Raw genomic sequence first — 23412 nt, forward strand, 5'->3', positions numbered from 1 at the left:
GGGAATGCCAGGTGGGACTCTTTCTGGTGGCTACTGCTGTAAAGTGGGGAGCTGTGGTGGTCATATTCCCATCATGTGGAGAAAGCAGCCTACAGCAGGGGAGAGAATCAGAGACAAGAGATGGGGAGGTCCCTACCACTGTTCAAAGTCCAGGTGCCCAGCTGCATTCCTGCCCTCCCTGTGGCTGGATGACTTTGAGAGAACCCCACCGCCACCATTATTTCAATAAACCTTCCAATTTCACTTGATGGAATTCAACGTGCATTTCAGTCACTCACAATCATGGAGACCTCAGAAATTAAGGGGAACACTGGTTCAGAAAGATCAGGACAATAAGGAAAACAAGATAATAAAGGTCCAACCAATACCAAAAATAACTAAAAATAAAACCATACAGCAGTCATTGATAAGTATTTGCAAAAGTCATTGACAGTATTTGATAGTATTTGCAAAATAACACGTTCAAAATCTCATGACTATTCAATGGAATTCTAACAACAAAAGTGGGTGATACGTAACTCGGGGACCATGTATGGTTCTGACAGAAGTACCCATGATTCTTTATCTATGATATTAGTCAGAGAACGCAAATGATAAAGGTAGTCTGCAAAACTGAAATTCTTCTCTTCCACCAAGTTTTGCTGTCTTGCAGAACAAATAAGGTTGGCCTTAGGTCTTCAATTTAGTTTTTATGTTCCATGGATTTCAGAACCATTGACTGGTATTTTTAATAGTTTTATTATTTTTATGAAAATGACACATGCACTCTGCAAACAACTCATTTTTTAACTATTAAAGTTTTGTTTTACCATATGCAAAATGCCTCTAAAACTAACACACGCAAACGACCTTTCATTGCTGACTATTTGTAAAGCTGTCCTTGGTATTTATGACAATAAAGTACTAAAAAGGGTCCCTGCACCCTACTAGCTTATATCCTGCTTAGGGAGGTTGATTCATCTAAGACAGGAGTATAAATTATTATCCGTGGTTATACAGAGTGACTGATCTACAGTGTGGGGAAAGGGCATGGGATTTACAAAAACCTGAGGTGTATCCCAGCTCTACCACTTTCTTCCTGCCACTTATTGTGTGACCTCTTGACATCACTAAGCATTATGAGTCTCAACTTTTCTCAGCAGTAAAATGCGGCTATTGAGACCTACCTCACAGAGTTGCTGTGATTAAGTAAATGCCAGCTGTATAAGAATCACATGAGGTGTAAACCTTGAAAAAGAGACTGACATATTTGGCTTAAGCTATCAAAAGACATAAGGACGGAGTAGACTACATAAACATTCACACTTGCCTATGAATGAGACTAAGCTGCGGTCCTTTGCACACACAGTTCCCCTGGAACGCTCCCCCCCAAGCCCTGCCACCCTGTGCTTCCGACCTGTTGGCCCAAATGTCACCTCCTGGGAGAGGCATTCTCCCCCATGTCAACAGGTGTCATGAGTCACTCAGCGAAGAACTGAGTCACCCCATAGATTCTTATTCAGGATGACACCTGAGTGGGGCTTTAGTTCCTAAGAAAGTCTGGGCTGAAGAGCACACATCCATAGGGAAACTCACTGGGTTCAAGCTTTACTCCCCAGACAAGCTGAAGGATTCTGGACCAGTTATTTAACTTCTCTGTGCTTCAGTTTCCTTGTTTACAAAATGGGGATAAAAATAATAACTTACTCAAAAAGTTGATGAGAGGATTACATGGCATATTTTAAATCAAAGCATGTTTACAATACAGTAGGCAGCCACAGCTAGACTGGATGGGGAGGTTTGAGTTAGGGGTAACAGAAAACAGGGTTACAGGGTAACTGAGTCTAAGTTCTTCAGGGCCTTGAGTCGAATATCAATTTAAAATGTATAGAATTTACGACATGTGATATGTAGCATATTATGACAAAGATGTGCCAGATGAATTAGGAAAAAGAAGGAAGACTAAAGCAAGAGAGATTACTTAGCCTTGTTACAGCGACCTATGTGTGTTGTAAGTGGTACGGTGCCAATAGAAACAGAAAGAAAGGAAAACCCACAGTGAAAGTCAGCACTAATCCAGTGACAGACTAGATACAGGGTCAAGGTTATTAAGTGTACACATGAATAATTTAATTAACAGGTATGGTTTCTATCAAGAACTCACTACAGTACAACCAAATCTGATTATCACATTACACTGAGTTACTGAATATCAGAAACAAATGTTTCTAATGAAACGAATATGGGTATTACTAAGTATGAGCAAATAAGAAGCAATATGGGGCTTCCCTGGTGGCGCAGTGGTTGAGAGTCCGCCTGCCGATGCAGGGGACACGGGTTCGTGCCCGGGTCCGGGAAGATCCCACGGGCCGCGGAGCGGCTGGGCCCGTGAGCCATGGCCGCTGAGCCTGCGCGTCCGGAGCCTATGCTCCGCAACGGGAGAGGCCACAGCAGTGAGAGGCCCGCGTACCCCAAAAAAAAAAAAAAAAAAAAAAAAAAAGAAGCAATATGAAATTAAAACGTATTATTTTTATGGTACAGAACAAGAAGTAAATTCTAGCACAGTAATATAATATACCAATGAACATTTTGAGAAAGCAGTCTGTTAAGATGCATTTTTTATACTTAACTCTTTCAAGAAGATATTTTTTTTGAATATTCTAAGTTATTCTGCAACATCAACTTTCTTCAACATCTGCCTAAATGATGATTTCAAATAAAAATTACTTGAACAAATGTAGCATTCTGGTGAGAAAAAAGTTAAACATCATTTACAGGGAACTCAGTTTATTCCCTCTACCTGCATTTGTATCTTTCACTGAAAATTATTAAGACTAGAAAAGGTATAGAAAGTAGGAAACTAATAGATGATCCTTCTATGTCATACACTGTGCTAGGGACCTGAGCTCACCTAATCCTAACAACCACTGTAGGGGGTAGGGCACCCAACGCCCAGTTTATAAATGAAGACACCAAAGCCAGAGTTCACACACAGCTAGCACACTATGGAGCGCTTGGATTCTTACCCACGTCTTCAGATGCCAAAGCACAGGAATTTTCCCCTACAATGCCCAGTCTCCTGAGTCTACATAAAAACAAAACATATCACGGATAGCCAAGACAGGGATTTCATGAACCAACTAGGTAAATGGAGAAAAGGGGAACAACATTCATCGTTATTATAAAATACCTTTGCAAAACACAACTGGCTATACCTATGAAGGATCTTCATAAACTACGGAGTTTATGCCTTTATTTTGTTTCCACAAGAAAGTACTCTTCATGACAGCAGGGAGCTTGTGTATCTTGCTCACCATAGCAATGCCTCAGATCTACAATTAAGAATTTCCAGCACACTGAAGACACTCAATAAATATTTGTTGAATGGCAGTAGCTCCATCTTCGTCAGCAGAATGGAGTATTTGAAAGAGCACAGGGTTGGCAGACAGAAGGTCTGAATTTGAATCCTGTCCTGCCCCTCTGTTGCTGTTACCCTGGACAAGGGCTTAACCTCTGTGTATCAGTTTCCTTACCTGTAATGTGAGGACAATACACTACCTGTTCTATAGAGGTGCTTTAAGAATAAAATTAATTACTACATGCAAAGCACTCAGAACAGTTCCTGGCTTAAGGTAAGCCCTCAATAAATGGTAACTATTATGATTATTCAAAGGGTTTCTCAGTGGAATTCCAGGTTCTAATTATATACAAGTTTGTATACAGAATGGATCCATAGCATGGAACTAAAATTCTAACTTTTCAGTATAAAATATCTTTACCTCATGCATACCACATTTCTAATGCCCTTAGTACTTCTGAAGTTAAAAAGGAAGAATTAAAAAAAAGAAGTCAGTAATTTATGGATGAAAATGGTTTTGGAAGGAAAACCATGAGAAGTGGTTTACACAAATGTTCCTCATGTATTTATTTCATTTCTCTGCTAGATTCCCAGTCTAAAATTAACCTTAAGTAACCGAATTTGAGTCATCGAAACAATACAACACACTATTTCAGAGCTGCACATGTCCTTAAAAGGCACAAATTAGAACATATACTAACTTCCTATGTATGAAAAAGTGTTCTTGCAGTTTTATAAAACTACACTGTGATTATTATTTTAAAAGCCCTGAAGTATATATAATCTCAAAGAACATGAAAATATGATGCAGAAACAAAATGTCATTTCCCTAAGCCATTTCTTGCTCTATGGTTTGGATAGAACAATGGTTGCTTGTTATATATACTGACTAGTACATCTGAATCATAATTAATGCCTCTTGTTGGGCTTACGAGGTGCTTCAACCAACAGTTTCTAAATAGATCATTCCTAGTTCTGATCCCTCATTATTCACCTAAAACGGGAAAGCGTATTCAACAATGTTCTCTGAAATATACCTAAAATTCAGAGCTGAATTCTGTGTTACAAAATGTGTTTTGACTTGTACTAAAATAATAGTTGATGTGTGTCAGTTATATTTTAAGAACACAATTAATAATTGATGTTATGATCGAGCAGATTCATTCTAGGAATATAAGGATAGTTCAATATTAGAAAATCTGTTAAGACAACTTACCATACCATTATGTGAAAAGGGAAAAAAACAAATGCTTGTATGAATGCCATGAAGGTATTTGACAAATTCTATTCTTAATTAAAAAAAAAAAATCTCAGTAGTACTAGTAATGCTCCTAGGAAACATATTATATTCTTACTATTCTTTAGGAAATGGGTTAAATATTTTACATTGATTATCTCATCAATTAGTTGAGAATACCCTATGAATTAGGTCCTCTTACCACCACAGAAAAAGAACTAAAGTTCAAAGAGACTAAACAACCCCCTCAAGGTCAAGCAGTTAGTGAATGGCAAAGCCCAAATTTGAACCCAAAGCCATCTGACCTCAGAGCTCAAACACTTAGATCAGTAAGGGAAAAAAAAATTTTTTTGAACAGGCAGTTAACAGAAAAATAAATACAAATGGCCAAAATTAATGAAAAGATGCCAAGCCTCACTCATAAATTTTTTTAAATGCCAACTAAAACATACTGATCTATCGAATTGATACAAATTTTAAAATTCTGCAATTATATGTTAAACATAAGAGTATAAATTAGTATACTATTTTAAAGGGCAATTGGACAATGCCTACACAAATTTCACATTCTCATACCTCTGACTAAGCAATTCCACTTCTAGAAATATATCCAATGGATCTACTTGCACAATCATGCAAAGACACATGTACCTAAAATGTAAACAGCCTGTTATATAAATTTTAATGTGTCCATATAATAGAATACCATTCAGTCATTAAAATAAGAATGAGGTATACCTCTAGATGTAAGGACATGAAGAGTAGTACAGGGCATACTGTTAAGTGAAAAAGGCAATATGCAAAGCTGGATATAATTTTAATTCTAAGTAAATATGTATGTGCATAAAAAAGTCCAGAAAAGTACTCAAGAAACCATTAACTGTGGTTACCTCCAGGACAATGATTGGGAACAATGGAAGAAACAAGCACCTGTAGTGTTCATTTTATACCCTTTGTACCGTTTCACTTTTTACTATGAGCATGTACCAACTTTATAATAAAAAAAATCTCTAAATGATAAAAAAGGTACATTATGCACTGATTACAGCTATAGAAACCATGACTACTGATTCACAAAGATTCCATTTTAGAAACATATTAATAGTTGCACTTGGGCTTCCCTGGTGGCGCAGTGGTTGAGAGTCCGCCTGCCGACGTAGGGGACGCGGGTTCGTGCCCCGGTCCAGGAAGATCCCACATGCCGCGGAGCGGCTGGGCCCGTGAGCCATGGCCGCTGAGCCTGCGCGTCCGGAGCCTGTTGCTCCGCAACGGGAGAGGCCACAACAGTGAGAGGCCCGCGTACCGCAAAAATAAGAAAAAAAAAAAAATGTTGCACTTAATATATAGTGGGAAATGACCTCATCATTAAAAAGGCCAAAAAAAAAAAAAAAAGAAAAAAATATGCTGACTTATTGTTGCCGAAGATAAGGGAGAGCCGAAAATGATTTCAAATCAACACGGAGAAAATGAACAACCATCACCTCTCGGCCCTCCCCTCCGTCCATGCCTACCTCCCCTGGTGCTTCTCATCTCACCCTCTCCCTTCTGTCCCCACGGAGCATCTCACATACTGTTTTTAGACTGCTCAGAGTGCTGGACTCAGTGGTTCCTAGTTTATACAAACAGATGTAACTAGGTCTTTTTATTTTCTAGAGGATCCATAATTGCAATAATACAATTCTATAAACCAAGCAAACACGACTTATTCAGTTCTAAGCACCTTCCTTAGGTACACTTGCATCATTAACCTTCTGTTCGATTTGCAGACATCTGAAAAGCATACAGATGGTAGTCATGACAATATAAACTAAACTGATTTTTCCCAATATTAATAGTTTTTTTTCCTTCAGGGAGAAACAAAGAGACATAATAAACCTAACTAAACTGCAAGCAAATCGTTTCTAAAAATGTAGTTAATTCTATGTATAAACAAGTAGTATCATGGTTTATAATATTTCCAGATACTTATCCATTAATTTGGGTGGCAACACAGTATTTTCAGATATCTAGCTGAAAAGGAAAGGGGATAATACTTAAATTTAGATTAAAATTAATCTGAATCAAGATGTCAAGGGGCAGAGGCAGAGCATAAGTCACACCAGGAACTGCTTTTTATACACTTTGTATAAAAGTTGGAAAAGTTGGTTTTAATAAATGGTAGCATCAAATGCTACACCAGTTCAGGGTGACGATTTTTTAATAAACCTTTTCTGATACTAAGAAAGAAAAATAAGAAAAAAAAATCTGAATCACTCAAACTGATGGCTAAAAGCATCAGAATGTAAACCATTCTGTAATTTTGGGCACAGAAAACTTGACTAACCTTGGCTGTTAGCAAACAACAACAATAAATTAAATGCTTTATTTGTACGAGTATGGGTAGAAATACAATGCTAGAATGGTACTAGAAACCAGTGCTTTTCCTTTACTTTGTTGGAATTTAGTGTATAAAATATATAACATAATTTCAAAATTCAGGATGAAAATTATAATGGAAATATAGCTAGGAGTTGTTCGATTTCGTGTACTCCAGAATCTTCACAAACAAGGGCTTGATTTGGCTGTGAAGTGTCCAAGATTTTGATAGTACTACTAACTTGTGAATTCCATTTAATAAAACTGTTAAAAACTTTGATTCAATTTTAAAGAATAAATTAATCATATTAAAAAAATAAAAACATGGCCGTAAGCATGCTAAACTCTTTGTGCCTCAGTTTTCACACCTGTAAAATGGAGACAATAAGAAACCCTCCTTCAAAGATGGCAGCAGTGATTCTCGTGGGTTATCATGGGGAAGGCTGCTAAGAAGCAGTGCCTGGCACACAGGTCCATCCTGCATATATTTTAGTATCATCATCACCATCTACAATACCTTCACAAATTACACTACGACGGTTCATAACCAAAATAAATGGTCCTTTGAATAAGCTTTTGAGCAACTTCTCGTTAGAGAAATTTATTCTTGGATGAAAGCAAGGGGGAGAGTTTTAGGAATTATAAACTCCTGAAAAACATTCATGACTGTTAAAAACAAGACTACAGGCCCAAAATGGAGTTGCCTCTAATAAGCCTCAGGTCACCAAACTGAGACTTGACTTAATTACAGTTTCTGCTCTCCCAGAAACTGAATCTTAAATCAGCCAATCAGGAGTTGCCTGGTCAGCCCTAGGGAGGTCATCTGCCTGATAGACCCTGCTACTCCCTAAAGGAAAGGGACCTTACAATAACCAACTCACTTTTTTCCTAGTGTAACTTCCTTGTTCCCACTCCCTTCTGCCCATAAAATTATTTCATTTTCGGCAGCTCCTCGGAGCCCCTTTCTATCTGCCTGATGGGACGCTGCCTGATTCGAATAGCTCTCAAATTTAAGAAAGTTACTTAAAATAGATTAAATTGTCCCCTTCACGTAAATGTGCTGAAGAAAAGAAAAGCAACGCTATAAGAGGGCCACAAAATCTGAATAAAGTGAAAATGCCAAATAAAAAGGTAACTTGAAAGTAGCGGTTTATTTTTAGAAAGCCACAAGAGTTGAAGTTTTCAGTTACTACAGCAGCTCATTACTCAGCAACCTGTTGAAACTCAGCTGTGAAAAGAACCCTATAGCATGAAAGCCATGTACATTTTCTGGAGCACTCTGCACGTGGTACCCTATTTATGTTATGCAATGAGCATATCAAACTACGTGCATCTGCTCTTAAATGGGAGCTATAACTGAGAATTCTGCTTTAAAATATCTAAGTAGAGGGTCAGTTCCACCTTTTTTGATGAAGGTCAGTAAAGATGATAACATTCATAATTCCATGAAACATGTATAATGATACAATAAGCTGTTTACTCTTTCAAATGAAAGGCTCCTCTTTTCTACCATCTTGAAAACAATATACCATTCATCTATATTTTCATTTTTTAGCAATTTGATCATACAGTCTTATGTAAAACAACAACAACAAAATCAATGTTCTCTGATTTTAATAATGCAAGACTGAAGGTAGGAAAAAATGGTGGTGGTGGTGAAACCCGCTTATTACTTGGATACGTTCTGTGGTTTTTAGCTGTACGATTAATTTTCAGAAAACGTGATCAAATGATTAGCTAGACACTGTTGGCCTCTCAGAGTCTCAGAATCCAATGACAGTAACATTCTCCAGCAATCACCTCCGAGAAGCAGCTGGTTCAATCTGATTGAGGTGGGGGAAGGGAGGGCTGTACATACACTCATTTAAAATGAAAGGTTAAATCTTAGAAAGCAGATCATACAGCTTATAATTTAGGGGAGACTGAAGCTGCTTTTCTGTTTTTATCTAAAAAGCTAAAGGATGTTACATTTGAGAGAAATCTCTCCCATCTCCCCACAAATATCAATACAGTGTTAAGTTAATCCAAATTTGAAGTAAGGGAATTAGCTATAAGAGATACACTGAATTATGCACTTTGGCCAATTAAAATTAAGAGGGAGAGATTACAGGAGAAAATATCATAGATACTAATATTGTGGCATTTTCATTAGATTAAAATTTGACAAATTGAGCCTAATGATATATAAAAGTTTATTTAGCACTCGTGTGTCAGCACTGTGCTTAAAAAAACAAAGAAACAAACAAACCAAGAAAACTTTGCCTATATCTCTTCATGAATTTACAGAACAGGGTTTAAGTAAGTTGCCCAAGTTCATAGAGCTAAACAATGATGCAACTAAAATCCTAAACTACGTCTGTTGGCCTCTGGCCCAAACCAGTGCAAGACACGCTGTAGGCTCTCGTTGAATATTTGATCAATAAATGGAAGAATGGCCATTCCAAGCTCTTCGCTTCTACACCTCCTGCCTTCCGTACTCACGGTAAACATCAGAAGGTTAAGGTGCTCTCACTGGGAACCTGACAGAGTTAGCCTTAAAGAAAGTTTAGTTAAACAAGCATTCATAGTGAATAAATTATAACCGAAACACCCTCCATCCAACTCTGCCCTCTTTGCTCTGTCATCCTTGGTCATCCACAAGATGCAAGACCCTCCAGACAACCACCTTTCCCCAATTTCATCTCCACACTTTAAGCTTCCCCACTGGTCCTAGAAGGCAGGGCATGTTTACTGCTGCTCTACCCAGCGCCCAGCACTGTGCCTGGTGATGCTAACTGCTCAATAAATATCTGCTCAACAGCTGACCTGTGGGACACCCCCCTGCCCCCCCCACTGTAAGTAAACCACTACTCTCAGAAGGTCCCACCGCCTACACACAGTGGGATCCGAATAATAGAGAGGGGTGCCCCTGGCTCCTCACTCTGGCATCCAGACCAGACGTGGTAGTCCTTGCCGATGCCCTGTTCCCCTTAGATTTGTGGCATTCAAGTACCCTCCAGACCAGCATGTAGCTCTGTGTTCTTTCCACTCCAGTTTTGCCATCATCACAGAACACATCAATGTCCATGCCCACCCTCAATTTTTATTTTAATTCCTTGACTCCAATAAAGCTTCATCCAATATCCACTTTAGCAGTCTCACCCCGCAACTAATACACGCTGGTCATGACTCCTCTGGAATCTTAAACCCCGTTATAACACATCTGGCCAATTCTTCCCATTTTTCTAGGATGCCCATTTCCTTACTTTCCCTTCTTTTTTTTTCTTTGACTTCATCCAGAAATGCCCTTTTCCCTCAGTTCATTAATTAGGATGCTCACGGTTTAGTAGAGGGAAAGAGACACGAGAACAACCACAATATCAAACGATGTGTAACAGTAAGAGCAGCATGGATGCATACTCTATTCACAGATGGCATCCAGAAAGAAAGAAAGAGTGCTGAGTGGTGGGGAACACGGTGCGGGGTGAGTTGTCCCAAGGCCAGACAAGTGGAGCCCGTGAGGCGTTCCCAACGTGAGGAGGCACATGGATGCCGGAAGCAGAGGTAAGGACACGTGTGCCACGAACCTGGGGCCGGCCCGGCCCACCCCTCCCCTCCCCCGCACACCAGCATCCTACCTGTCCAAGGGCACCGCTCACACTGCAGTCTGCTCTTACAAAATGCCCAAGTGGTAAAATATGTTTTTTGGTTTTGTTTTAATCATCAGTTCCTTTAGATAAATGTGCATTTTCCCTTTATAAAGCTTCTTAGGAGAACTTTCATGTCTCATACAGATCACACTGAGGTCACGTCACCTAAACCTCAGTGTACACAGTGAGATAAGTCCAGAGAGCGGGAGCAGCTAATAGCAATAGTTGTACTATTACAACTGGTACAGCGATGTGTTACCACCGGGGCAATTTCACTACCGTTTCCAAAAGGAAGGGCCTGCAGTGGACTGGGGTCGAAGGCGCAGGAGGATCTGGGCCTTCACAGGGAGAGTTTGCAGAGCAGTGACCTCCACTCTGATCACACTTAGAGGACGGCTGCAATAAGTTCAAATGTCCACTCTATCTCCTCCTGTCTGTTTCACAGGCAGTGTCCAGGGACCGGGGCACACAAGGGGCTGAGCGGGCTGCATAGGCCTCCGTGCCATCTTTCAAATCCCTCCACGTCTTCTGGTCTGAGGACACTACGGGAGCAGAGGAGACATCCTGCCCAGCCCTCATCTGTATGTAGATCAAGGTTTTAATGCTGCCTCTCTCTTTCCCTTCCCCAGGGGTCTCTGAGAGAACTTTGCAGAAAATGCAATAAAGCTCAAGAGATCATCTCCCACTGGCCTTGAGATAGTTCATCAGCATTCCTGAGCCTAACAAAAAAGAACCAGAGACTGAACACTCGCCGTGGAGCCCACTGGGCTCTGTTTTGCACTGCACGCCAGAAGCCCCAGTCAGCTAGTACTGCCAGAGAGGAAGGAGGGGGGAAGAGGCAGAGGGTGCGAAGGGGGCAGCACTTGATCTGTTCAACTGCTCTGACTTGTGATGAATCCCAGGGGACAGTCTGTTTTAACAGGAGCCTGGGGACAGAAAGAGAACAGGGACGGAGGTGGTCTGGAACCCCTCCCCCCACAAAGAGCCCCGGGACCTGTGCTCTGGCCTCTCAGAGGCCCTCTCCAGCTGCAGCTCCCTGCCCAGCGCGGGCACCTCTGGTTTCACCCAGCTGTCTCAGTGGAACTGTCTGACTCTTGATCTCAGCCCCACCCAGGGTGTCACCTTTCTAAAGAATTCTCTGTGTCAAGCTTTGCAGTCCACGAGCTACTTCTGACCCCCTCAAATCCAGTCCAGGCTCCTGAAGCCCCCTGCCCGTCTAGGAGACCCATGTGGACAACAGGCTGAGAGTGTGAAAGTAAACTGGGGAGAATATAGTGTGAAGTGTTTTTCATGGATTATCTTCTGTTTAATCAGTACAATCATTCTGTGAGATAGGTATTATCTCCATATTCTACCTGGAGAACAAAGGCAACTAAGACCAACACACACACACACACACACACACACACACACACACACACACACACACGCACACACACACACACACACACACACTTTTAGTAAGTGGATATGTGAGTAGCAGAGCAAATACTCCAACCCAGGTCTCAATCCAGAGCCTAAACTGCCTCCCCTGATAAGAGAGATGCTAACATTTTGAAGCAATGGTTAAGTTAAACGCAAAAATAACTCCTGGCCTTCAGCCGCTGCTGTCCATGGCCTTGGGCATCTGCTTACCCACGCCACAGGTGACTGATGGCAGAGGTCAAGTGCAGAGCAGCATACTATGAAAAAGGACTTATAATAAAAACAGCCCCTACTAGTGATAAAACACAAATACTCTTATCTTCCTGCTGAAACCCATGTCATAAGCCTTAAAGACCAGCTCAAATGGCACCCTTTCTGTGAGCCCCATGCCGGGGAAGAACTATACATTTTCTGCTTTTCACTTTGTGGATACTGTGGTATTTAGCACACTCTGAGTCACAGCCAGCTTCCCTGCTAGACTGTGAACTTCCTAAGGGCCCTATCTTACTCTTCTTGCATCCCTAGCACTGTATCTGGCACAAAGTAAAGAATCAGTAAACATCTGCTGAACGGATTAGTAAATGAATTAAAGTAGTATTCTCCTGGAATGCATTATCTAGTGTTGGTGATTACCAAGCTTGAAATGAGCTTCTAATAACAAAATATAAATGTAAATATATTCATACTAGCAAATTGGTTTGAAAGTATGAGAATGACCTCTGGGAAAAAAATAATTTGGGGGTTAAAAGCTCTTGTCAAATAACTTTAAAATAAAAACTAATACCAAGGCTACAAAATCTTTCCAAAACAAAACAGAAGGAAGCATATGTTCCCTGAATCAAGGAAGCATATGTTCCCTGAATCAGATTCAAGACAAGATCTGAACTTCTGCTATTTCACTACTTTTCTTGGGGACTTAATCATTTTCTGTCTGGGGTGATTTTACTGAGTTTTTAATGTGCCATTTTACACAGTGGGTGTGTGAGATTCAAAAGTTAATTTCACCTCTGAATTATTCCAAATGCTAGTTTAGGGAAAATTAGAAGATTTTAGATCTGTTAAAAATATACCATAAAATTCAATGCTCATGTTATGGCTAAAAATAGAAGAGTGGCTAATTATCTACATGTGAAAAGAAAATTAGCCAATCCATAATTTGGAGCTCCATTTTCACTTCTATTATAAGAAATAAGGACATATTAGAGCAAGTAGTGCTCAACAGCAGTCCGTGAAAGCAATACATGGCAATCAATGGGGCATCGTGACCAGACAGTGGACATGCCCATACAATGTAAGAACTCATAACAGGTGATAACCGGGAACTGCCCCACTGTTGGGGATAACCGTCAGAGCTCTAAAAAAGCAGATTTCAAAATTTCAGGGAGCCATTTTGTGAAAGACAATGACAGTGGAGTCATGACAATTAAATGCAATATAAAATCCTTGGATGAGCTTGAACGAAAAGAGAGAGAGAGAGAGGGAGAGAGGACACAGCAAGACAACTGAGGAACTGGAGTCTAGACTATAAATTAGATAACAGCATTGTATCAAAGTTAAATTCCCTGCACATTATATTATTCAGAAAATGTCCTTGTTCTTAGGAGACATGCGTGAGGTATTTAGGATTCCTAAAAGGTTCAGTTAAAAAACTAAAAGTGTGTGTCAGTGCATGTGCAAGGAAGGAAAGAAAAGAGCATACAAATGTGGCAAATTAATAACAGCTGGGAAATCTAGATAAAGGTGTTCATTGAACTATTCCTCAAACTTTCCTATAAGCTTGATTTTTTCAAAATAAAATCCTGAGATTAAAAAAAATTCAGAGAGAGGTCTGACCTCCTGAGAAGGCACTGGCTCAAGATTAATGGGTCATTTCAATTTGTTTTTCAATTCAGAGCCAAAACCACAGAGGAAAATCATTATACTCTTTTTTAAAAAAAACTTTAATGTACAAACAACAAAAAGAGAGGCCCATATTAAAGGATGAACATCAAATAGTGTTATGACTCTTTAAGGCCTTTTTATGACAGACTAAGACACAGAGATGAGCATTTTATTGTTCTGTTTTGTCTTAAACTATGTTCAAGAGAGCTGACCACTAACATTTTTGAGAGCCTAGACACTCTGCTTTATAAAAACCATCTAACTTAACCATCATAACAAAAGTGAATACAGCTGCTGTGATCCCAAAATGAAAGAAAATGAAAATAAGGAAGTAACACTCAATGAGGTAAATAACTTACAAGCAAATTTACACAGTAAATGGGTGGTTTGAACTCAGGTCTGTGTAACTCTACATCCTAGGGTCTTTCCCATATAATATACTAGATGAACAGCAAAGCAACAGAATTGTGGTTTGGTTGAAGTTTTACTCTTCAAAGATTTATTCAGCTACTACCTCTACTACTACCAATAATTTTTAATAATAATTACAACAATAAATGGTATGTTTCCCATTTTTCCACCAAAAAGAATAATCTTCCAAAACAGAAAGTCCATAATAAGCTCTAAGAGAAATTAAATGCAAAACTGTCAGTGCTAATTCTATCAAAACTCTAAAATAGATTATGTATATGACTTCTGTGTATTTAAAAAGACATAAGATAAGAAGTGATTACTCAGAGTGTAAATGGATTAAAAAAGAACAAAAGCAGTATTTCTTTTTCTTTTGTTTAACAATAGGATTATGGGGTACTGTAAAGTTACGGATGATCATACTGCAATATATAAATGTATCAAATCAACATGCTGTGTACCTTAAACACACACAATGTTACATGTCAATTATATCTCAATAAAAATATAAGTAAACAAACAAGCAAACAAAGGTTATGGGCTACTGTCAGGAAGATACCAGAGATACATTTACCTGGATTTCAAAAAACATCTGACAAAACGAAGCAACTGACAAAGCATTAACCTCCAAAATTTACAAGCAGCTCATGCAGCTCAATATCAAAAAAACAAACAACCCAATCCAAAAATGGGCAGAAGACTTAAATAGACATTTCTCCAGAGAATATATACAGATTTTCAACAAACACATGAAAGAATGCTCAACATCATTAATCACTAGAGAAATGCAAAGCAAAACTACAATGAGATATCACCTCACACCCGTCAGAATGTCCATCATCAAAAAATCTACAAACAATAAATGCTGGAGAAGGTGTGGAGAAAAGGGCACCCTCTTGCACTGTTGGCAGGAATGTAAATTGATACAGCCACTATGGAAAACAGTATGGAGGTTCCTTAAAAAACTAAAAATAGAACTACCATACGGCCCAGCAATTCCACTACTGGGTATATACCCTGAGAAAACCATAATTCAAAAAGTGTCATGTACCACAATGTTCATTGTAGCTCTATTTACAATAGCCAGGACACAGAAGCAACCTAAGTGTCCATCGACAGATGAATGGATAAAGAAGATGTGGCACATATATACAATGGAATATTACTCAGCCATAAAAAGAAAGGAAACTGAGTTATGTGTAGTGAGGTGGATGGACCTAGAGTCTGTCATACAGAGTGAAGTAAGTCAGAAAGAGAAAAACAAATACTGTATGCTAACACATATATATGGAATCTAAAAAAAAAAAGGTCATGAAGAACCTAGGGGCAGGATGGGAATAAAGACGCAGATCTACTAGAGAATGAACTTGAGGACACGGGGAGGGGGAAGGATAAGCTGGGACAAAGTGAGAGAGTGGCATGTATATATATACACTACCAAATGTAAAATAGATAGCTAGTGGGAAGCAGCTGCATAGCACAGGGAGATCAGCTTGGTGCTTTGTGACCACCTAGAGGGGAGGGATAGGGAGGGCGGGAGGGAGGGAGACCCAAGAGGGAAGAGATATGGGGATATATGTATACGTATAGCTGATTGACTTTGTTATAAAGCAGAAACTAACACAACATTGTAAAGCAATTATACTCCAATAAAGATGTTAAAAAAAAAATCTGACAGTTTCATCATCATAAGTTTTGTAGAACTTATCCTCTCTACCATATAAAGCAAGACCCTACTGTTCCAAATGCCCACCTGTTTTAATCCATTAATCACACTCCACTACATGCCTTTCATTCCTGAACCAAGTGGAAAACTAACTTATGAAACCCTGAAACCGCTACAAACTCTTAATATTCTAGGAATGAATTTTGTTTGAAAATACTGAGTGAAACTGATTCCTTTTACTTATAGAAATAAAAACCAACAGGTTTGTGGGCAGGCACTGAAAACACATGAGGAGAGTTCAGCAGAAACAGTGTTATTTATAAAAATGATCTGAAATTATGTATTTGTTAAACACATCCTTAATATAAACATTGCCCTCATCCTCATGAACCATAACAAAAGAAAAATGTATAAAAGGGAGAAATGTTTTGTTTGAAGTATTCAGGTTGAAATATTTACTTTTGATAGGTGCGGTATGAATATCAAAAGCCAAAACCTCAAAGATGTAGGAAACTCAGTCAAATCAGGAATATATCATAACACACTATTTTTAAATTTTCATTCAATCAAAAGTGATTGAATACCTAGCACTACACATAGTATATTTATTGTTATAATGTATACATACAGTACTTATTGTTGTAATTATTATTAAAAAATAGACAAGTAAGGGGCTTGTCGGTTAAGAATCCACCTGTCAATGCAGGGGACACAGGTTCGATCCCTGGTCCGGGAAGATCCTACATGCCACGAAGCAACTAAGCCCTGCGCAACTGCTGAGCCTGCGCTCTAGAGCCTGCACGCCACAACTACTGAATGCCGGGAACCGAGAGCCCGTGCTCCACAACAAGAGAAGCCACAGCAATGAGAAGCCTGAACCGCAGTGAAGAGCCGCCCCCGCTTGCAGCAACTAGAGAAAGCTCACGCGCAACAGGGAAGACCCAACGCAGCCAAAAATAAATAAATAAAATAAATTTTAAAAAAAATAGACGAGTAAGAAATAAACTCTTGTATCAAGAAGTAAACTCTTGTATCCTACATATCTGGTTGACTTATTTTTTTCCCCTTAAATTACAGGTATCACATTACAAATTTAAAGTTACAATTTACTTCTGAAAAGAAAAAGTATTTCTGAATTAAAACTTTATCAAAAAAACATATCCTAAGAAATATTTTTAATTATCAGATACGAATTTCCCTATTTTAAGTAGATGTCTATTTTTATGTTCAGGAAATGCTACTTCCAAAGAAACTGAAGTCTACTACTGCATTGAATTACTTTTCACCACTAGATTAAATTAACAAAGAGAACTGTAGAATTTCCTCCCCAAGATGTCTTAAGACAGTTTCTGCTTTCTTTGTTAAAAAAGTTTTAAGACAAAGACCATTGTTCTTCTTATCCAAGGCAGTAAATATAATTTTATTTCCCTTGCTTGAAAGACTGAAAATGTGTATAAAATGCTTACCACAGTGCCTGACCCATCAGGAGTATTCCATAAGTCAATTCTCTTTTCCTTCCAATAATTAATGTCAAAATTCATTCTCATAGTGCTTTCCAGCATGTTGTATTATTAGGGTAACAATATTTACACCTTTTAAGGCTTTTACAACATGACTCCTGAACGTGATATCATTTCATTTTTCTTTAAATCGAACTGCTCCCTGTTGTTTTCACTGGCATTTCCTATTGCCTGTCACTTGGAATAAATGCAACATTTGACTTGAACGTGTATTTCTTTGCCGGCATTCTAGCTTGTCTACATTTCCAGCCAATCTTGCTGAGATACACTGGACACAGATTCAACAGTGGTGGTGGGGAGTGAAATAGGGTGTTTCAGAATGAACCTATATACTAGAGCCCCTGATCCTTCAACTGATGCTAAGTATACTGAAAAACAAATATTAATGGAATTTGCCCAGAAATAAATGTCTCATGTCAGTTTGAGGCAGAAAGGGAGACAATTTATTCTAAGAGTCTTAACTATGTTCCTACAGAAAGAATCTTACATCACAGAGACAAGATATCTCACTACTGATTCTGTCTTATTGTTCCTCTCTGTCTCCACCACTGCTCATGAAAGACTACATATTACACCAGAATATGATCACTCTTGATAGCTCTACTCTGGGATAAAGTCTGATTGATGCCTTACTGACATAATCTCTCATTCCATGAAAGGCATTGTAATCTACACTTTGTTTTCAACATTAAAAATAGATATGCCTCAACATTACAAAAAGCTCAGGAGGATAAAGTAGGTACCATCACAATACAGCGTATTATCCTAATCCCTGTCTTTTTCCCTATAGACCTGGTCACCACATAATAAGAGTAAATTATACCAGTAACTGCTGACAAATTAAAACTCAATCTTAAAACACATTTAATAATATAGCACAGATGGAAATTAGGTAATTTTATGAAACAAATGACTCATTTGTATTATATAAATGTCAAAGATGATCTGTTTGAAATTATTTCTTGTGTTTTTCAACCAAAAAACTCCAGTTATATATAAAAGAAAGTCATTTTCTCAAACCAAACATGGTAGTACTTCACTTGTCCTCTATCTTTAGAGAAGAAGGTATTTCACAGAAGTGAATTTTCCAAACAATAGTTTATCCATTTCAGCTCCCAAACTCATTTAGGATAGAAATGCTTTACTTCCCCACCAATGTAATGCAGGTGGTGCCCAGTATAGTGAACCAAATTTAAGCACCTGTCAATGGTTAAGGTCGCCCTCACTGTGAATATGCAGAAGGTTACTGTGGTATCTCTAGGACAGCAATAGCCCCTGGGGCAGGAACAAATATAAAGCAATTTGCTCCTATTCTGAATGGGACCCCATGATGACAAGGTCTTATATTGGAGTGTTATGGGTTTTCCTGTCCTTTATTAAAAACTCTCCATCCCTCCCTGTTTCTAGAGTGTCCTTTACCCAGCTTCTAAATTACTTCTTCTAAACTGTGACTGGTAAACCAGATAACCATGTAGATAATAATTTATCAAGAGCAGAAATAAACAAATTGGGGCAAGAGTCTCCACCCATTAGCCTCAGTGCACAGTGTGGTTTTAAGTTTAGCCACTCAGTGTGTATTTCCAATTATTTCCTAGTTCTTGATTTTATCAGATGGTTGTGTTTTCTGGGAAAATGACTGACAAGTAAGTTATTACTCTATAGCAATTATTCTTTTCATACCTTCTTATCCAATCCATTTTAAAAATGTCACCATTAGTGAGCAAAATCCATCATCAGACTTACCTGAGGCACGCCTCGTAAATCGGTTTATTACTGGAGCTGAAAGAGAAAAGCGGAATAATATGATTAGATAAAATTTTAATTTATCCAAAACCCTGAAAACGACCTAAATTGTTAAGTGATCCCATAAATTAAATAGGAGAAAGATATGAATGAATAAATAATGCAAGAAGAAAAACCATTAATATATGAAAATTAAATGTTTAAATTCACTAGTAGCCAAAGAAATATAAATTAAAATCAATATTTCACCTGTTAAATTAGTCCCCCCAACACACTTTAAATGAAAATCCCTAGTTATGTGTGGCTGAAACTACTTAACTGAGACAGTGCCAATCTATATAATATTTTTGTAAACAATTTGGCAATTACATCTAGTGTCATAAAAGGTGTGTCTCCTTTAAGAGAGTAACTCTACTTTTAAGAGATTTATCCTAAAGAAGTATTACTAGAGAAGGAAAAAGATACACACACGTCCGTGCGCGCACACACACACATCTATTCAATAGCATCATTTTTACAGTGAAAATATTTGGAAACAAAACTAAAAATGCTCACATATACTGATATCATTATTAGGTAAAGGATGGTATATTTGTGGTTTTGACAATTTTTGTGCGACCCAAAGGTCTATGATACGTAAATCTATCTGTGGAAGGCTGCAATTTCAGGCTGGTGTATGGGAGTGCATTGCTCAGCTGGTAAGCCCACCCTTGGCCCACGCCCTGCATTCAACTTAGCTCTGTTGTTTCTTCTTGGTTTTGCTTATAGATACCTTACAGTTATCTCAAGACATTAGGTTTTTAAAAACTTTATTTCTTCAGAGAAGCAGGTAAGTTTACAATTCATATTATATACAGAAAGGACATCATGTATTACACTGTATATTTTAGTAGCAGGATGTCATGGGTCTACTATGATACTTTTTAATACTTCAATACTTTTAAAACAGTAATTATAAAGACTGTTTACACTATGGAAATAGGTCAAGTAAGAAAAGAAGACTTAAAATTTTTGTCAGCATTATGGTTATAGAGCACAAAAAATATAGATGCTTCGGAATAAGTACTAGAAGAAAACTGTCAGATGTTTCACACTAATCCTTGCAACATTCTATTAAGTAGCAGCACCGCAACATTACTGATGACAACATTTTACAGTAAGGCTCGGAGATATGGATTAGTTTGCTTTAGATCACATAGTCACCCTGTGGCAGAGCTTGAGAATTCCAACGCAGACACTTCTAGCACCAAAATGCTGCCCCACCAAGAACAGAAAGCAAAAATACCGACGCCTGAAATCACCATGTAATAGGTAATTATTTCCTTCCATATTGATCTCCATTGTTACTAAGGATTAACTGTGTGAAATCATTCACAAACCCAATTATTAAGACACTATAATGTATAGCAAAATTATATACTCTAAACTGAGCAAGAGAAAATTCCCACTACTTATATACCAAAATAATTCAGCCATATAGCTGCAAAATCACAAATTACTTATATAAAAACCTTTCATCAGGTAAAGTGTAGTTATATTTTATATATCGCACGCACAAAAAAACTTCCATCAGTTTTCTTGGACACCTTCAACCCCCTTTTGCACAACTCCTTCAGAACCTAGTCTAAAAAAAGCCTCCCCAGCAAGCTACAAGGACAGGGGAAACTTCAACCACAGGAATGCAGAATAGATAGTGCTGGCTGCCCAAGGCAAGATGAAGGCAAAAAGCATATCTCAGCCTTGGGGCAAAAAACAGAGCAGATACTCTCCTCCCCCTCTAGTCTCTCTAGACAATGAAATCACAGCACTGTGAGCTTCTGGTTTGAAATGTTGGGACATCTTTGTTCCCTTGCGGTCCCTTAGGTTTCTGTGCCTTTTTTTTTTTTTGGCCACACTGCACGGTTTGTTGGATCTTAGTTCCCTGACCAGGGATTGAACCCAGCCCTCCGCTGTGAAAGCATGGGAGTCCTAACCACTGGACTGCCGGCGAATTCCCTGTGTCTTTCTGAAGTGTTTAAGGCAGAGATTTTCAACGAAGTGGCATCACCATCTAGGAGGTGTATTCTAAAGTTGTGGGAGCAATTTTTTCAACTGTCACAATAATTCAGAAGACATCCTTGGCATTTGACAGACCACGTACAGGACAATCCTATACAACAGAGAACTGTCATGAATCCCAAAACTCTTGTCCTGCACTACTTTCACATATCCCACTGGACATTCATGTTGGCAAACGAGTCAATTTATAACCAACTGAGCCTAAATTCTAACACTGTTTATACATAAATACGATTATTATATGCAGTTTTAATATACATCAGATTTTCTACAACACAAATACAACATAAATCAATGTTGGGGGGAATTTGGGGGTTTTGGGGGGTATTTTTGTTTTGTTTGGAATTTTACTAATAGATGCTCATCATTTCAAAAAAATCATGTCACTGCTGTATCACTTGTGGTATCTGAATAACCAGTACAATACACCTGATCAGACTACATTTGCAGCTTTCATATTCTTAGTGATCCTACATGTAAGTGGGAGAATCTAAGTGCATTATGTCTTCTTGTGTACATGTAAGCACATACCTGCTGAAACACATTTTACTTACTATAAATTAATTGCCTCATTTCTCCTTTATACTTTTGCTAGAAATTATATCAATGTTTAAATTGTGCGTAGAGAAGTTCTATGACTGTGACTTCCATTTCCCAATAGTAAATGGGGCACAGGACTGGGCAGTTAAGATGGGGGCACCAGGCATGTGGTACCCAGTAGTTAAGGTAAACACTGGGTTTTGACAAAATTACCAAAACTCCAATCCCTCAAAACATATCCCTTCATATCCACTTGCAGGGATGAAACACAAGTGTTTCCTGTACCAACTCTTGGCAAGCTAACAGTAACCTTCACAATTTTTCTAGCTTTTTTAGTTTAGTTACCAAAATGGGGAAGAAGATTGAGATTCAGGGTGGAGACTCTGCTGTAAGTAAAGCGATGTGCAGCTGGGCTTGGGGTGCCTGGTGTTTTCTCTCCCAGGAACCCAAGTACAGGGAAGGGGAGCAGGAGGAAGGTGAGGAAGGACGCACCACCGGGCGCCGACTGGGGTCAGGAGGCGTGGGCTCCACTGCTGGCCCCATCGCCTTCCCGGAAAGCTTGGATGAATCGTATAACTTTGACCTAAATCCTCAATTTAAAAAACATGCAAGGTAAGATCTGCCCTCCGTAATTCAAGGGGGGTTTTATGAAAAAATAAATAAACATCTTTGAAAGTGCCCGTAAACTATAAATTCCTATTCAAATATGAGACTGATGTTTACTATGAGCTAATATTACCAATCTTAACATTACATTTTTTGCATATACAAAGTAAACAGCAGCACAAATTCACAAAAAAGTTAATAGATGATGCTTTAAAATGTGCTAAGTCAAATTAGGTTTCCTCAGACTCTTGGTTTCCACCTTTATATTTTCCTATTCTATAGATATTCTGTAAGTGTATTTATACATACACACACACACACATTAGGAGAATATAGAAGGAAAAATATAGCAAACGTATTATCTGCCTGGAGAAACATATGATTTAAGAATATACTAAACGCCCCTAACATTTTAAGGAGATATAACCTAAGATCTTAATGAATCCTAAGGAAAAATACAGAAATGTTTATGTAGGTTTGACTTTCTCCCAAGCGCCATTCCAGCGCAATACGGAGAGTCCTGTGTTCCTATGAATGTCTTTGCGCTTGTCTATCCAGAGATCCCATCAGTTCCCAAACTAGACGGGTCTTAATTCCTCAGCCCCCAGAAGTATAACTGATTCAAGTCTTCTTTAATCCTGGAGTATCCTTACAGGAAAAACTCTCTACTACTTGAGGTGGCTGAATGAGCCTCTCTGTTCCTAGCAGTGAAAACAGCCTCCCACACCTGTGACTGGAGTTTCGCGGAGCCAGCAGGACCTGCTTATCTTCTCACCTCTTTATGCCTGAAGCCCAAGATAAGCAGTGCCTGGTAGATAAGAGGCACTGAGTGAACAGCTGTGGCGTGAATCAATCAACTCTGTGAAGTAAACTGAGCAAGTCTCCTTGTCCCACTTATTCCACTGTTTATTGGATGTGGATGCCGGGCACTGGGAATGTGACAGAGTCCCTGCCTCTGAAGAGCTTGACCAAGTCGGGGGTATTTTCACATACTATGACTGCAA

The 23412-nt window shown here is 38.7% G+C and overlaps 1 protein-coding gene across 4 annotated transcripts in view; it reads right to left on the minus strand.

Moving 5' to 3' along the window:
* Positions 1–23412, minus strand: part of PRKAR2B (protein kinase cAMP-dependent type II regulatory subunit beta) — a 110544-nt gene that overhangs the window by 60902 nt on the left and 26230 nt on the right. For all 4 annotated transcript variants that reach the window (XM_073809577.1, XM_033862894.2, XM_073809576.1 and 1 more), the window contains exon 2: positions 19205–19240. In XM_073809577.1, coding sequence (XP_073665678.1) covers positions 19205–19240 — 36 coding nt within the window. The remainder of the gene's footprint in view (positions 1–19204; positions 19241–23412) is intronic.

The sequence above is a fragment of the Tursiops truncatus genome, chromosome 9 (assembly GCF_011762595.2).
Source record: "Tursiops truncatus isolate mTurTru1 chromosome 9, mTurTru1.mat.Y, whole genome shotgun sequence".
Taxonomy (NCBI): Eukaryota; Metazoa; Chordata; class Mammalia; order Artiodactyla; family Delphinidae; genus Tursiops; species Tursiops truncatus.